Below are 17,406 nucleotides of genomic sequence, written 5' to 3' on the forward strand. Positions count from 1 at the left end.
CTTTGGTGAGAACAAAGATTTTAGGACAATATTCTCCTTCCTTCTTAATACCAGGTTAATAGCTACATGCTGCTTGCATTTAGATACAACAACTCTTTTAGTAACTTTTACAACTTGTCTTTCTAGAAAGAACCTGTGTCTTTGGATCTGGAAGCTAAGAGTGCCATTAATTAAAAATTGTTGCTTTTTAATAGAAAGTGGAATAAAAGATCTATAGGTGTTTTGTTCCACTAAAGTGGCCATAGGACTTAACAGTCTGAGTGGCCTTACTTCTACTCTTGAAATTTCAAAAGATGAAATAAACAGTTTCGGGATTAGACTTCTTTCATTCCGAAGCATTAGAGAGTAATCATACTGTTGAAAATGAGAACACCTCAGTTAAAACCTTATTTTTTGCACCTTTGATTTCCTCCAGAATCCCAATGCCCAAGTGTTTTCAACAAAGTGTCAATCATTAGAAATCAACATGAACGTTGGTCTTGTTAATTTTTTTTATGATTACACTCTGCTGGCTGCATTTTGAACTTGACGACAAACATGAATTGTGTACACATGTAAAAATTTGGAACAATTCTCTTTTACGTAACAGTCTATTAGACCCTTGTTTTATGTTATACTTTAGATAAATTAAGTTTGAATAGCTCAATTATAATCAAGTATATTCAGCTTCAATTATAACTTCTAATTGATTCAAGCCTATTAGCACAATGTTAATTAAAGGCCAGTGGTTTGCTCCTAATGAACTTTTATGTATTACGTAATCACATTAAAAACCAGAGTCTCCTAAATACCTTAGGGTGGCATTCGCTAGTGGGTCCTGCAGTTTGGATGTCAAGACCAGTACCAGCATCTTTTGGGAGCTGCAAGGAAGCCAGAAGGACAAAAAACATAACTCAGAACACTAACTTCTTATTCGTACTAGCGCTTAGTCCAGGGTCCTGCTGTAACCTTCACTCGGTGACTTTTTTCTCTATCAATACAAAGACAATTTTCTCTCCTCATCGATCCTTCTAGTATTTTGTTTGGGGGACGGTGGTACATTGAAAAACTTTTAAGAACCTCCTTCTCCATTTTGAGAGTTCAGAACTTTATAACTTTTGGATAAGCAATCAGAGTGAAGACTCTTAAAGACCCAGGTTGGACTAGCAAGCACAAAGCTGACCACGTACGGATATTTGGGTCTGAAGTGAGCCTGGAGTGTGGACACAGGCGGTAGCAGAAAAATCGTGGATACCAGGGTGTAAACGCAGTTCTAGTCCACGCCGGCGTGGGTTCCAGGTCTGCGACACCAATTACCTCTCAAGAGGTGCGGCGAAACCCCACACAGCCCAGAACAACGGCAACCCAGACTCAGGTCGATTCGGTACGGAACCCAGACGCAGGTGATCCGTGGGCGCTGGATGATGACGTACTCCGCAGACCAGGCCGTGATTGGTTTCCGAATGGGGCGTCGACCGCCAACGCGACGCGGAGCCCTGGCCTAAAGTCCTCGCGAGAGCGGCGGACTCCGGTGCGGGATGGCCGCTGAGCCGGGCGGAGCTGGCGCACGGCTCCCGGAGCCGGCTCTCCGGCCCGAGGCATGGCCCGGGGTCCCGGCCCGCTAGGCCGGCCTCGCCCCGATACGGTCGCCATGCCCAAGAGAGGGAAGCGCCTCAAGTTCCGGGCCCACGACGCCTGCTCTGGACGAGGTGGGCGAGGGGGTGGGGGCGTTGAAAGGCTCATTGCTGGCGGCAGGGAGGGGGGCTGGACGGCGCCGGGGCGAGCGCTCGCTTGCCTGTAATGGGAGAGCGGCTGGGGCCGGGGACCTGCAGTGAGCAGGAGGTCTAGGCGGGGAGGACGCTGACGAGAGAAGGCCTCCTCCTTTGAGGGTTGATGCTGTATTTCAGTGACCGTGGCGGATTATGCCAACTCGGATCCGGCGGTCGTGAGGTCTGGACGGGTCAAGAAAGCCGTCGCCAATGCTGTTCAGCAGGAAGGTAGGCTGCCGACAAGTCTTTTCAGACTCAGGCCGTGAAGACAGAACTAGGTGTTTCATTTTCCTGGGATCCTGCCTCAGTGTTTTTCTTGCAATCCTTTGGGCATCTTCCCATAAACGTGTTTGCCGTCCTGAGTAGTCATTTATGTATGAGGAGGGGAAAGGGAGGATTAGCCAAGAGCAGTAGCAGTTTCTGTAGCAGAAATATTTTATTTCTGTTTTTGCATCCAAAAAAAAAATATATATATATATCTTTGTGTACTTTTCTGTAATTTTCACTGCCTCCTTCTTGGTTATTCGTCTTTTTCCTGTGGTTCATATGTACTCTCAGTTATTCTGCAGTTGGCTTCTTTGTGTGATAACCTTGAAGTGTGCTTTTCCTTTTCTCATGCTTCTCTTACAAGCCTTTATCTGGCACCCACTGACTCTAGCTTAGGAACAGGGTTAAATTGGATTCATTTTCTCTCATTGCTTCTCAGAATTTATGCAAACAAGAATAGCATTAACCTTTTGTTTTTATCCTACAGGGTTTATAGTGGAAGAATAATAATGCACTCCCTTTTTCTTCAGGTCTGAAGTTGACACTTTTAAGGAGTCAATCTCTGCAACTTTGGAGTCAGTTTGCTCATTTGCTTTCCAGTTTTTTTGTATTTAAATGCTAAAATTTCTTTCTTGTTGGTTCTCAGCTTTCTTCAGCAGGCTCTCTCACACTATTGCTCCCCCCTCCCCCCTTTTTCTTTTCCTCTTGGATGCTGATATCCTGCCTAAGTCGTGTCATTTGTATTTCTGGATGGGACTCTGCCATCTCATTCTCCCCTTATTTTCTTCTAGTAAAATCTCTTTGTGGCTTGGAAGCCTCCCAGGTTCCTGCAGTGGAAGCTCTTTCTGGGGTTGGTGAGCCCTGTGACATCATTGACAGCAGTGATGAGATGGATGCTCAGGAGGAGAGCATCCATGAGAGAACCGTCTCCAGAAAAAAAAAGAGCAAGAGGCACAAAGGTATAGGGCTTGTTCCCTTTTGGTTTAGTCCTGTCTGTCATGATCACTTGAAGCTGTTCGCTTTCTCAGTAGCACAAGAGGTGAAGCCAGTGGAGAACCAGGGTTTGGATCTTAGTAGTGGGACAGGTTTAATATACTAGCGCTTTCTACTTTTGTCTAAATTTGAGAGGAAAGGAGATTGGTAAGAGTCAATCTTACAATCTGGAGTTGTAAATTCGACTGTACTAGCCATTCATTGAGAACATGTCATTGGTAGGTAAAAACCCGTATGGTGACATGAACACAAAAAGCCTTTGCATTTCTGGATTTCTGAACAGGTGAGGAAGCAAAGATGTGACCAAAAACGTTTTCCTAAATATGTGGATTGTATATAACCAGTTTCATTTCAGCTGAGGTTAGATATTACTATGGACTTTTAAGTGCTCTGCAATTGTTAATGTCTGCTTATGTCTAATAGATACTGTGGGAAATAGAAAATTATGTGATTTTATACTTTAGTGCCAATAAAACTCACACAAATGAAACAAAGAAAAATAAACTAACAGAATATAATGTGCCAGACTGTCGTGCGGTGGTTTGCTCTAGACTTAATGAATCAGGCTTTCCTGGGGTAGCACCCAGAATAGCTGTTCTTAAAGCTAAAGTGGTTCCAGTGATCAGCTAGAGTTAGGGGAAGCTAATGTATAAATGATATGTGTATTTTTGGTGTCAGATGTGCCAGAACTTTGATCTGTACTTGAGAGCCAGGTAACAGATATTTGTATTTATTAAAATATATTGGAACAGTCAATAATTAGTGGACTGACATCGCTTTGCAATTATGCCAGTTATTGTCAGTGATACCACTGTTTTCCAGAAGGCCAAAGTTAATACTGACATTCCTCACATTTCTTTGTTCCTTAATTTTTTGCTTGAAATCCCTACTCATCATCACCATGCTTTTAGAGGTTTCTCTTGCTTTGCTTTGTTTCTGGGCACACTCCAGAGAACAGCTTACAGACTTTTAAAATCTCTTTAATGACATAAAATTCACTCCTTTAATGTGTACAATTCAATGGCTTTAGTATGTTTACAGAGTTGTGCAACCATGAACATGATCTGAGTTGAGAACATTTCTATCACCCCAAACCTCTTAGCATTATTCCTCATTTCCTCCTAATCCTCCTGGTCCCCCTAGCCTACCCTCAACCACTGATTTACCTTCTGTCTCTATAGATTTGCCTGTTCTGGACATTTCATATAAATGGAATCATACAATATGTGGTCTTTTGTGTCTAGCTGTTTTCATTTAGCATGTTTTCAAGTTCATCCATTTTGTGGGATATAACAGTACTTCAGTTTATTTGGCTATTTTTTAAAAAAACATTAAAAAAGTTTTGTTTTTTTTTTTAGTGTTTATTTTTGAGAGAGAGACACACAGAGTGTGAGCAGGGTAGGGGTAGAGAGAGAGGGAAACACAGAACCTGAGGCAGGCTCCAGGCTTTGAGCTGTTAGCACAGAGCCTGACGCGGGGCTTGAACCCATGGAATGCAAGATCGTGACCTGAGCTGAAGTCGCGGATGCTTAACCAACTGAGCCACCCAGGCGCCCCTATTGGCTATTTTGAATAATGCTGCTGTGAATGCTCTTGTACAAGTTTTTGTATGGACGTATATTTTCATTTCTGTTGGGTAGGAGTGAAAGTGCTGAATCACATGGTAACTCTGGTTTAACTTTTTGAGTAATTGCCAGTGTGTTTTTTGTAGTTTCCATTTTACATTCCCACCAGTAATGTAAAGAGTTCCAGTTTCTCTACATTCTCACCAACACTTGTTATTGTCTGACTTTTTAAATTAAAGCCATCATAGTGGATGTCAGGTGTATGTCATGGTTTAGATTTGTGTTTCTCTGATGGCTAATGATGTTGAGCATCTTTTCATGTGTGCTTATTGCCCATTTGTATGTCTTCTTTAGAGAAATGTCTACTCAAATCCTTTGCCCATTTAAAAAAAAATTTTTTTTAACATTTATTCATTTTTGAGACAGAGACAGAACGCAAGTGGGGGTGGGGCAGAGAGAAAGGGAGACACAGAATCCGAAGCAGGCTCCAGGCTCTGAGCTGTCATCACAGAGCCTGATGTGGGGCTCGAACTCACAGACCATGAGATCATGACCTGAACCGAAGGTGGATGCTTAACCAACAGCCACCCAGGCACCCCATCCTTTGCCCATTTTTAAGTTGGGTTATCTTTTTATTACTGAGTTGTGAGAATTCTTTGTGTATTCAGGATACAAGTCACTTACCAGATACATAATTTGTGGCTTTCAGGTTTAACTATAATTCATCTTTTAGTTCTCTGCTCTGCTTTACTTCCATTAGGTTCCTTCATTCTAGTCAGACTGGTCTTTTTTTTTTTTTTTACCTTCTCTTTTTAGCTTCTTTTTAATGAAACAAATACGGAAGAAGAGAAAATAGTATAATGAGTCCCATATAGCTGTTACCCAGCATTAACGCTTATCAACTTATGGCCATTTTTGTTTCAACCACTACTCCCCCACCTCAACACACACACTGGATTATTCTGAAACAATTTCCGGGCATCCTGTTATTATCTGTAAATATTTTGGTAGTTCCCTCCAAAAGACAAATACTCTTTAACAACAACAACAAAATTAATCCTGTCTAAAAAGGTTAATAGTAATTTCTTAATAGTATCAGAATCTTGTTAGGCTTGTCTCTTTATTGCTGTCACATGTGTTTTGTTTTTCTAGGTCTCTGGGCTTTATGTTTACTGTTTATTTCACTTGGAATACTTTTCTCTTAAGCTATATCTATCAAAGTTCTTTATGTCCTTCATGGCTTATCTCCAAGAGGCTTTCTTTTACTGATTCCATTTCCTGCATCTTGAAATTTCTTAATAATGATGTTTCAAACACTGACAGTTCTTCAGTAGTTGCCAAGTTTTGTCCCTAAAGATGAACATTTTTAAACAGCACTCTGCTTTGTAAAGCTCCTTATGGGACTCAGTGGGAGAAATTCTGATAGTCCTTTTCATTCTTCTTTAGGGAGAGATTTAATGTGGGAGAAGGTGGGGCCCAAACATGGCACACTTAACCTTAAATGGTTACCAGAAATTATAAGGAAGAATTGCAACCAGAGAAGAGGATGTTGTTTTGGAGGCATTGGTCCGTGTAACGAAGAATCTAATGCAACAACCTGATTGAGTCATATAGCTGCAGGAAGCTGTTAGCTAAAAAAGTAGAGGCAGCTTTGGGGAGGTAGTGTAGGGTCCTTTTGCCCACGAAAGAGAAAGAAGAAAAGTTCTCTTTGGATAGTTGTGTGACTAGGTCTGAATTACAGGTTAGGGTTAGGGTTTGTCCAGGTGCAGATATCTTTATAGAGTGTGAGTTTTTGTTTGAACTTGAGACATCTGATGGACCTCAGAGTTAAGAGAATGAACCCTGATGAGGTCTGAAGGAGGAGGAGGTGGGGATACATTGTCACAGGGCATCTTTGAATACTGAATGCTCCTGGCCAGGATCATAGGTCAAACTGGCAATGAAATGAGGAACTGGAAGGAAAGAAACATGTCTACAGGCATTTATTTATTTTTTATTTTTTTTATTTTTTAATTTTTTTTTTCAACGTTTTTTATTTATTTTTGGGACAGAGAGAGACAGAGCATGAACGGGGGAGGGGCAGAGAGAGAGGGAGACACAGAATCGGAAACAGGCTCCAGGCTCCGAGCCATCAGCCCAGAGCCTGACGCGGGGCTCGAACTCACGGACCGCAAGATCGTGACCTGGCTGAAGTCGGACCCTTAACCGACTGCGCCACCCAGGCGCCCCTACAGGCATTTATTGAGTGATGAAGATATGCTGTAACTTACCTGCTGTTTTATTTAGTTTGCACTTTGAGGCTTCATCATACCATTTTAAAATCAGTTTTTTGTTTTTTTTTTTTTTTTTTTTAGAATGACTGAATTGAAGAAAATGTTTAGTGGATGGGGACTGTGAGGGAAATCAAGGGCAGAATATTTTGTTTTGTTTTTTTAAGTAGGCTTCATGCCTAGTGGTGGAGCCCAACATGAGGCCTGAACTCATTACCCTGATATCAAGACCCGAGCTGAGATCAAGAATCTTTTTTTTTTAATAACATTTTTTTAAAGTTTATTTTTGAGAGAGAGAGAGAGAACGAGAGAGAGAGAAAGAGAGAGGACATGAGCAGGAGAGGGGCAGAGAGAGAGGGAGACAGAATCCGAAACAAGCTCTAGGCTGTCAGCACAGAGCCTGATGCGGGACTTGAACTTGGGAACTGTGAGATCATGACCTGAGCTGAAGTTGGATGCTCAACCGACTGAGCCACTCAGGCACCCCTGAGATCAAGAATCTGATTCTCAACCGACTGAGCCACCCAGAGGCAGAGTTCGTGGTGCAAAGCTAGAATTTGGAGTAAAACCTGGGTTCTGTTTACCTTAACCTAGTGCCAAGGTTGTGTCTTATTACTAATAAAATGGGCACAGTAATATTTTCCTTATTTCTGCTGAAGAATTATTGGAGTGGAATGGTATAATGTATGCAGAAGTACTTTGGCAAACTTCAAAATAGTGTTTGAATAGTTAAATAAAAGCCTTTTAAGAATATGACCTAGTCACTTGGGCAACAGGAAGCAAGTTTCTAGCAGCTAGAATAAGCAGGAAATGATGAGCCTGACAGGCTTTCTTGGACCTGTTTAAAACTGTTTTTTTAACAGTGCAAGCCCTGGGAGAATTGAAATCATTGGGGATCTTTAGGTATGTGTGTAATAGAAGGTCAAAGGTTATATTCTCTTTTCTGTTTCAGAAGACCTGGACGGGGCTGGAGGAGAAGAGTATCCCATGGATATTTGGCTATTGCTGGCCTCCTATATCCGTCCTGAGGACATTGTGAATTTTTCCCTGATTTGTAAGAATGCCTGGACTGTCACTTGCACTGCTGCCTTTTGGACCAGGTTGTACCGAAGGTGCGACCACAGGGAGCTCACTCTATTGTCTTTGTAGCTGATTTCATTGCTGATTATGATTTGGAGCTACTCCCTGGCTGGTGACTGTTTTCACTTTCTCTGCTCCATGCCGGGCATGAGCCTAGCTTTGGACTCCTTGAACCCCTCTTTTTTTTTTTTTTTTTTTTTTTTAATATGAAATTTATTGTGAAATTGGTTTCCATACAACACCCAGTGCTCATCCCAAATTGAGCCCCTCTTTAATTTAAAATTGGTGTTATTAATTCATCCAGGTAATTGTCTTCCCTATGGTTGCCCCCTCCCCGATCCAGTATCCACTTTCGACAAAAAGTCTTGCTTCGGGTCTCACAAAGAGTGGTCTTTGACTTTTCTTCATAAGTTTATTTTAACTAGAATTTTCAAAAGCTACAGATGTCTATCTGCTTACCTTTCTAACTGGGTTCATTGTTTCTTAGTTTGCTAATTATCATGAAGTATCGTAGAGTTTTTGTACTCATGTTGCCCGGTGTATAGTTGTAGAGGTGAAGAGTGAGGAGCGAGTGAATGATATAATTAGTAAGACGGCTAGCTTTTGCTACCAGATGCAGAAATGTAACGAAGATTATAAACTCTCAGTAAGGATGTTATGGGGAGAGATGTTGAGGTGGAAGTATGTAGAGAACTTGTTGAGACATGAAACACATGAGTGGACTGCGGGATTACAAGATTGTGTGAATTGGTTTTTGCATAGCAAAGAAGTAAAAATAGCTAAGAAATGAAGAAGTGGTGGTGGTGGTGGTGTGTGTGTGTGTGTGTACACGTGTGTGCATGGGAGAACACTGGGGACAAGCTAACTACTGGCCAGTAGAATCATACAGTTAGGTTCATATGGAGAGTAGGAATCCTAGGGGACCCAGAGCAGGAGAGATAGGTCACATATTGGTAGGAGTAATGTGTCATGTTTCAGGCACTACACGCTGGATGCCTCTCTGCCTTTGCGCCTGCGACCAGAGTCCATGGAGAAGCTGCGCTGTCTCCGGGCATGTGTGATCCGATCTCTGTACCATATGTATGAGCCATTTGCTGCTCGAATCTCCAAGAATCCAGCCATTCCAGAAAGCACTCCCAGCACATTAAAGAATTCCAAAGTAAGTGAGAATTATTGTTGGCGCCTAACTAGTGGACTCTTGTATGGTGGGCCTATTAATATGGCTTATCTCCAGCTTTCCTGATGGGGAGGGCTAGGGCTATAGGTTCCAGGCTGCTAGGGGACTAATGGAAGCTTTCAGGACTCAAGGGTTTCACTTCTCTAAGACATTCCTGCTCTGCTGGGCTGGCTTTTCTTACCTTTACCTTAAAGCTTTCTTGTGCTTCTAGCATATTCTTTATTCTCTTTACTTTATTCTCATGCATTGTACATTGGATCACTTGAGATGGTTTTGATGGTTTGGGTTAGGAAGAGCACAACTCAAACGGTAGATGTAAACTGTAATTCTTACAAGGTGCTTTAAATCACGATGCAAAGATATAACACGAACACCTTAGTAATTTTCTTTTCTGAATGTGACCTTGATGTCTAGGCTTCTTGTTTCTTGTTGACCTCGTTAAAAGGTTTTGGTACAGACTTTAGCCTATGCTAAGTGCCCACTGTTGCCAAGCTCTGGGCTAGGTCATTTCAGAGAGTATAAGGTACTCGCGCTCGTAGATTTTAGCTCTCTCAAATTCTTGCTGTGTCCTAGGCTATTTCTTATATCTTGGGATTTCCCCAGTAGTTTTTATTCATACATTGTACTCAAGTATCTGGCATTCTTCTGATTTGTAAATAGGTCTATTAGCCTTTGGTCCTTTCTCTCCTTTTCGCCATATTGAAATATCCAGCGAACCCACTTTTGCCGAGCTAGACCAGTACAACAGACACGATCACTTAGGCAAGTTGATGCCTCAGCCTGTTTCTCCTTCAACTAATACCGTTGTCTACATTCTGTCTCTTATGAGTTGTGGGTAAATTTTATTACTCTGTTCCTACCCCAGCTCTGGTGTTCTGTAGCACTTTCCGTTCTCTTCTATTTTGTTGCTGCGCTTTGGGTGTTCTGATTCTTCTCGCCTAGTTTAGCTCCAGTGTGATACTATTCTACCTGCTACATGTTGGTTGAAAGGGTACTGTTGGTTTCAGGATTATCGAGGTTCCTTCCAGGATTGCAGACTGAGATGATCAGGGTTATGGGCTGAGCTCAATTTAATACCACACTCGCTGGTGGCTTTAGGGCAAGTGTAGAATGCGGGGCGAGTAGAATTTCACCCAGCAGCTGCTTCCGCTAGTAATATGAGTGGACGGTATATCATCTCACACTTGCAGTTTGCCTCCCCCAGAAACATTTGATAGTATCAGCCCAAGTATGAGGAGGTGGGGATCATCCCAAAGCTACACATCATGCCAGGTGTGAGTCATTTGCTGGGAGTAGAGCAGCACTGGGCGAACTCCTCATGCCTGACACATCCTAGCGGCTCCAGTGCACAATGCAAGTGCTACTGCCTAAATCGAAAATACCTCTGGCTTCATAGTCTTATCACTTATGTTAATTTTTTAAAAGTAGATTATAAAAAGCCAAGGTGGTGAAACCTAAGGTCTTATTCCAGATAGTAAGCCCAGGCCTCTTGGCTGCTTCTTTCGTGCCTTGTTGTTAGAGATCTCTTAAGAGGATGTGGGACCTGCAGTGGCAGGTGTCCCATGCATGGCCTTGCCACTTGTATAACCACAATCGCATGGCATTCAGGGAGTTGGCAGCATGCCTAAAGGAAGTTGTCCCACGTTCCTGGACTCCAGCTTTTCGTATTTGATTCTCCCTCTCTCTCTTTTCAATAGCATAGCTTGTATGGGACACTGGAGCCGTTGTGATGGCAGCAGAAGTGTCTGCCCCTTAAAGCCAAGCCCATTATTTTTGATGGAACAGCAGGACGTACAGGGCATGTCTGAAGGGCAGGACAGCTGGCACGGCGGACGACCCACCCCTTATCCCCTGGGAGGTACTTAACTTCTTGTGTTAACCCTAGCTGTAGCCTGACTTTCACTGAGGGGCTTACTTGAGACTGAATTCAGCCCAGCTCTGTAGTTTTCACATCGGCTGTCTGCTCCCAGAAGGTCCTGAGTGACTTGCTCCTGTTACAGGACCGGCCATCTCTGCCTGCCTTATGGCTTTGTTATCATCTTGCCTGGTGGCTACTGGCTGCCCTTATATTTTCATATAGAGGAGTGGCTTGCTGAATCAGAGAATGTCCCAGTCTCTAGAGACCATGTTTCTGTCTTTAAAGATGAGAACAGTGGGGGTTGACCTCAACAGCATCTGAGGTTGACTTATATTGGTCCCTCTTCTCTTTACTGAATAACCCTGGGACTGTGTCTTTTCATGTTGCACCAGTGTCAAATTGGCGGGGAGGGGTCTCTATCTGTGCCAAAGTAAAATCTCAGCATTGGGACTGTGGCTGGCTTTAGAGCTGTCAAACAGGTTTTTGCTGGTTATTTTTTGTGACCTTATTTTGATTTTTTTCCTTTTCTGTCTTATATTTATTTATTTTTGGTTTACTTTTTTTTCTTTTTCTTACAGTGCTTACTTTTCTGGTGCAGAAAGATTGTTGGGAACAGACAGGAACCAATGTGGGAATTCAACTTTAAGTTCAAAAAACAGGTATGTAGTCGTATCTTCTTGTTGTTTTTCAGGCACTATGCTGTTCTAATAAATTTCACTAGGCATAAAACTGCCTTATTAAAATCAAATAGTACACATCAAAACTTACAGAAATGCCATGAGAAGAAAAGGAAGGAGGAATTACCCTATACGAAAGAGACCCCGTGGTACAATAGTGTAATGCAAAGTGGGCACTGAATCGGGGAACAAAGAGCTATAAAAGACACATGGGGACAATTCAAGAAATTTGAGGATGCTGTGAATATGAGATGATAGGAAATTGTTGTTAATTTCTTAGGTATGACGGTGACACTGGTTATATGTGTCTTCATCCATGCTGAATAAGGTGGTGCATCAGTGCTGCTTTCAGATGGCTTTGCCCCTTCTGCCCCCAACGTGCGTGTGATTTGTATATGTGTGTATACACATAACATGAGAGAGAGGTGGGAGGAGAGAAAATGGAATATCTAATGATAGAGGGTATACAGGAGTTTATTGCACTCTTTTATTACCTTTTCAGTATAGTTGACGACTTTCTAAACATGGGAAAAAGGGGAAAACTTGTTATAACAATGTACTGGGGTTGTTTGCCTATCACTTTTTGTTTTTCAAAGCAAATGTATTTGCAAACAACAGTGATTTGTATGGTTTTACACCTGAGGCCGTGTGGGGAGGCCCTGAGGAAAGGGGCTGCCAAGAGGCTATGTATAAGAAGAGGAGATAGTATTCTACTCTGTCTCTGCCTTTTGCTTGGACTATACCTGAGATCTTGGCCTCTGTGAGGGTCTGCTTTGCTTGTCTTTACTTCTTGTCCTCAGCAGGCTCATTTCTTCCTTCTGTCTCCCCTACTTAGTATCTTATAAGGAGATGCATTATAAATGCGATTAGTTATCCTGCACTTGATGGTAGGTGAGTTACAGATAGGTTTATAATGAAAGTAAATAATATTTTTCCATCTGATTTTTTTTTTTTTTTTAAACGTGGTTTTAGGGAAGAATTTTGGCTCTAATCATTTGATGCTAATAAGAGGTCCTCAATCTGTGATACCCATTAGATGTTGATAGAAGGTCCACCATGGGATCTTTCTGGGAAGGAGCTGCAGGGCAGTCTCAGCAGTGTTCCAGCTGAGACCGGAATTAACTGCAGAAAGGTGAATGCTGAGATTTCCTTTAGTTCTGAGACTCACGACTCTTTTATTTATGGTGACTGGAATTAGACGGCCACTTCTGCTTCTGTCCCATTTGTGCAGCAGATGTTCTTTGGAGTCCAACAAGTCACAAGGAATTTGCAGTCTTTCAAACATTGGAGAGCTTCTGATAGAGCTATAAGTTTCCATTTCTTGCCAGAAGGCCGGAAATCCCGCCTAAATGAAGCATATACCCATTGCCACATTGCTTATCCTAATGTGTTTCCTCTTCTTTCAAAAGGCAGGTTTTCCTTGATCCGTATAGAAACCAATATGTCTATAAAGAGAGGAGGTGACAGAAGAGGGATCTTATCCTTTTGTTGAGCCATAGGACTTTCACGGGTGGAGTCTTAGAGCCATGAACATTTCCTCTAAGCTATGAGAGTAATTCTCATTTCTCTTCAGTCCCCTAGATTAAAGAGCAAGTGTATGGGAGGGTTGCAGCCTCCCATTCAGTACGAAGATGTTCATACCAACCCAGACCAGGACTGCTGCCTACTACAGGTCACTACCCTCAACTTCATCTTTATTCCAATTGTCATGGGAATGATATTTACCCTGGTAAGTGGGGACAGCGTGTCATTCTTAGCTCTTTTACATACTCTCACTATACGGAGGGCTGGACAGAAATTTATAAATTTAATCATCGAGGAAGAAATCTTTGAAGAATAGTTTTTTTTTTTTTTTTAAATTCTGAAAGCAGATTTATATATTAGGAACAGATTTATGGAGGAGTTAATCATATCTGAGAATATCTTATCTCATGTCTTTTTTGCATCTTTGTACAGTTATCGTTAATATTGGAGAAACATCATCCTTTCAGGGATAATATGGAGGCTTATATATGAGCACTGTATGTCAGGACCTCGAGGCGTGCTTGTGGTGTCATAAATGGAATACTAAAATGTAGGGTGACCACTCGGTCCCCTGTGTGATGGTGACTATTCAAGCCTTAGCCAAGAATTAGATTAGTAAACAACAAATATGTCTCTGGCCTATTTTCCAAGTTTTTAAAAATTTTGACTGGATTGGGAACTTGAGAGTTCATGCGATTTATCTTCGCTGTCCTTTAGGCTTATGTTCAGAGCTGCGTGGGGTTCCAACCTCCACACTGAAAATAGTTTTATTCTTTTTTTAATGGTAAAATAAATAATGCATACGTCATGGAAAGAACTTAAATGATACATAAATACATCGAGAAAGGAAAGGTGACCTAGACGTTGACTGTCCTATAACTATTAACTTTTTGGGAGTTGTTCTTTATTGTGTCCATTATTATGTACATGCATACGTCCACTCTCTTAAATAATTTTGTATAATTGAGATTCTATCATACATGCTGTGTTGGTTGTTAGGCACCTCTCCCCTCCCTCAAGGTTAAGTCACATTAATGACCTAGTTATATATTCAGATTCCCTGTACTTCATGCTCCTACAGTTCTGTACAGACCAACATATACATAAACATATTTAGAGATTGTGTGGTTCATTTTACCAAACATGTGATCAGATGTATGTTTCATGCATCTTGTTTGACTTGCTCAAAATATCTCATCAGGATGCCTTCAAGTCATTTCGTATAGCTCCCACCCAGTTTTTAAAAATTGACTTCAGTGGTAGTCTGTGTGTGTGTATCCTGATTTACTCAGCTATTTGAGAGGCTTTCTTTAGCAGAGTTTAAATATGAAGAAATTTCATTTTGTGGCCCAGCCAGTGTAAATTTTGTCTAGACTGTCTTATTTCAGAGTAAGCTGTAGGAAAACAAGGTTGTTGGATTTGGGGACTGAATTTGCTTTTTCTCTGCTAGTTTACTATCAATGTGAGCACGGACATGCGGCATCATCGCGTGAGACTGGTGTTCCAGGACTCTCCTGTCCGTGGCGGCCGGAAACTGCGCAGCGAACAGGGCGTGCAAATCATCCTGGACCCAGTGCACAGCGTTCGACTCTTTGACTGGTGGCATCCTCAGTACCCATTCTCCCTGAGAGCATAGTTACTGCTTCTCGTCGCTGAGGGCAGCCCTGAGCTGGGCCAGTCCATTAGTAATCAGATTCCGGTTTGGAAGGGGCGTCCGGATTGTATATCTGGTCAGTAACGCAAGTGCTCTTCCAGTTCCCCGGGCTCCTGGTAGGGGAAGGAGAAGGATTTAATCGAGAGGAAAAACAACTATGATTTATAAACATATTTTAATGTAAAAAATGTGCATTTGAAAGGAGAAACCTGGCCCCATTTTCTGTGTTAAATCCCATTTGGTGCTATTGAGTTTGTTGTTCTTTATTCTTTTATCCCAGCAAAAATGGATGATCTTGCTCTAGGGAAAAATTAAACTCTTGAATCTCCAAACAAGGAAGTTTCAGCCTTCCCTTGTGATCAGAGAGGAGCCTTAGAGGCCTAAAATTGTTGCTACTATTGCTTCCCATTAAGCTCCCCTTCAAATTCAAGTGAATATTTTCTCTTCTCCCTTTACCCTCCTCCAGAAATAAAGCAGGTGACAGGGTTTTCAGAATCTTAGAAGATTGACTTGTGTATCTTTCTTTAAAAATCACTTTTGGATATTTGCATAAATATTTTTTTGCCAATTTGGATTTTTGCACGAGGCTTGATAGTGGTGGTGATGATGACTTTGTGCCCTTGGTACTCTACTAGGAACTTTACACGATAACACTAATTCTCATGATCCTGCAAGGTAGGTGATACTGGTCCCATTCTGTGGTTGAGAAAACTGAATCCGTGACTTACCCAAGGCCATGCAGCCAATAAATGGTGGAGGATTCTGACCCAGGTCTTTTTGCTGTCCCACAGTTAAAAAGTTCGTTTCATTCCCTCTGGTAGATGGTGGCAAAAGGGAGGAGGCAGATTGTACATAGATAAGAAAGTAAGAGGGTAAGTAAAAATTTGATTGTGGTATACCTTATCCGTAATCAGCCTAAAAGGTATATATGAAAGAGTCTTTGGAATATGTGTTTCTTTTCTTTTCTTTTCTCTTTTCTTTTCTTTTCTTTTTTTAATGTTTATTCATTTTTGAGAGACAGAGACAGAGCATGAGCGGGGAAGGGGCAGAGAGAGGGAGACACAGAATCCGAAGCAGGCTCCAGGCTCTGAGCTGTCAGCACAGAGCCTGACGCGGGGCTCGAACTCACGGACTGTGAGATCGTGACCTGAGCCGAAGTCGGACGCTCAACCGACTGAGCCACCCAGGCGCCCCTGGAATATGTGTTTCTAAGTAAATTGCAAAACAGACCAAGAAAGGCAGAAGAATAATGATATTTTCATTGAATTGTTAGGCATTTATTATGCTGAAGGTCATTTAAAAAAAAATGCATTCTGTGTTGAAACCAGCCTCCTGAACTATAAGCACTTCGTGATCTGCCTGTGCCCTGGCCTGCCCTATGCTGCCTATCATTCTGTGTGCCTACAGGAGACTGGCCTTACATCCCTGCAGAAATGCTAATGTCCTGTTAGAGGACTTGCTGTAGCTGATGTACTCTGAGAAGAGGTTCGTGGGTGGGATTTTTGGTTTTATTTTGTCTTTCCTAACAAGATAACCTTGCTACTTGTCCTCCCTCCCCAGACCCCCAAATTAGCCGGTGTGAGCTGGATAGTAGCCGGATGGTGCCATGAGATTCAGATAATAGTCTCAAGCCATGTAAATCTTATGGGGGTAATTATTACCACAAACCAAACTGTTAAATTAGCGTGTGGTTTTTTTCCTTAACTATCCTCCCTAACCCCTACTATTTAAAGAATATTCTTAGGAAGCATCTGTTTAAGACTGCTGCTAATAGCTAAACCTTACCCCACACTGAGGGTGGTACTAAAAGCTGTTCACATGGAAAGTGAGCCTGGGTCAGTGAAAATCAGAATTTGAGTATGTGAATGATAAAAATAAACAACCCCCGCCCCCCTCCAAGGACAATAACACCTTGCAAAGGCCTACAATCAAAAGTTGCTTTTTTGAGGCAGAAGGGAAGAAGCACAGAGCTCTGGTTCCCTGGACTAATGATGCCATGAAGCAGCAGGGAATTATTCTGATGGATTGTGTATACCCCATTTAGGAGGTACCTTTAAAAGGGGAGTGAAACTAATTTGGCTTAATAATTGTCTTCTGACTCAACTTCTAAGTTTTGGTATTAAACTTTGTGGTGATGATTGATACAATATTAGATACCTCCTCAGCTGTTTTCTTAGCATGATATTGACAAACACTTGGTTACGGTTTCAGCCTTCCTTCTGCATTGGCCAAGTTGCCTTTTCTAGGATGATTCATGTTTTAGTGAAAGGATGTGTGAAGTGTCCCAGGGATTTCCTTTTGAAGAACCCCAAGCCACCTGGAGAAGAGTTGGAACTTTCTGGACTACTTTTGTAAAAACTGCTTTGTAATTTTCACTTCTTAAAAGTATATCTCTTGATTTTGCTCTCAGGGTCAGACAAACAAAATTACACAAATTTAGCTGTGTTTCTCACCCCCATAATCAGAATTACTCAGATTTTCCTGTCTTCCACCGAAGATCTAAGGAAACTAAGCCAATTGGTGAATATACTGGGAGAAAGAAAAAAAAAAAAAAGAACGGTATTATGTGTCGTTCTGATTTCAACTACATACA

General features: G+C 41.8%; 2 protein-coding genes across 12 annotated transcripts in view; one reads left to right on the forward strand and one right to left on the reverse strand.

The window, feature by feature from the left end:
• The window catches only part of LOC125925418 (alpha-1,6-mannosyl-glycoprotein 4-beta-N-acetylglucosaminyltransferase-like), a 31,207-nt gene extending 29,806 nt beyond the window's left edge, over positions 1-1,401 (reverse strand). For 3 of the 9 annotated variants that reach the window (XM_049634392.1, XM_049634387.1, XM_049634383.1), the window contains exons 1-2: positions 1,170-1,401; positions 792-860 (exon numbers count right to left, since the gene is read on the reverse strand). The gene's annotated coding sequence lies outside the window, so the exon portion shown is untranslated. The remainder of the gene's footprint in view (positions 1-791; positions 861-1,169) is intronic. The other 6 variants (XM_049634390.1, XM_049634386.1, XM_049634385.1 and 3 more) reach the window with 5 other exon arrangements.
• Positions 1,402-1,487: 86 nt separating this feature from the next.
• On the forward strand, positions 1,488-15,316 carry TMEM183A (transmembrane protein 183A). Of its 3 annotated transcripts, none has more exons than XM_049634393.1 (8): positions 1,488-1,688; positions 1,887-1,976; positions 2,807-2,974; positions 7,796-7,955; positions 8,902-9,082; positions 11,537-11,617; positions 13,209-13,364; positions 14,610-15,316. In XM_049634393.1, the coding sequence occupies exons 1-8, from the start codon at positions 1,580-1,582 to the stop codon at positions 14,793-14,795; spliced, it is 1,131 nt and encodes a 376-aa protein (XP_049490350.1). In that variant the 5' UTR covers positions 1,488-1,579; the 3' UTR covers positions 14,796-15,316. The 3 variants fall into 3 exon arrangements, with proteins under 3 accessions (XP_049490350.1, XP_049490351.1, XP_049490352.1); XM_049634394.1 differs by having other exon boundaries at positions 7,799-7,955; XM_049634395.1 differs by lacking the exon at positions 2,807-2,974.
• Positions 15,317-17,406: the final 2,090 nt, after the last annotated feature.

The sequence above is a fragment of the Panthera uncia genome, chromosome F1 (genome assembly GCF_023721935.1).
Source record: "Panthera uncia isolate 11264 chromosome F1, Puncia_PCG_1.0, whole genome shotgun sequence".
Classification (NCBI taxonomy): domain Eukaryota; kingdom Metazoa; phylum Chordata; class Mammalia; order Carnivora; family Felidae; genus Panthera; species Panthera uncia.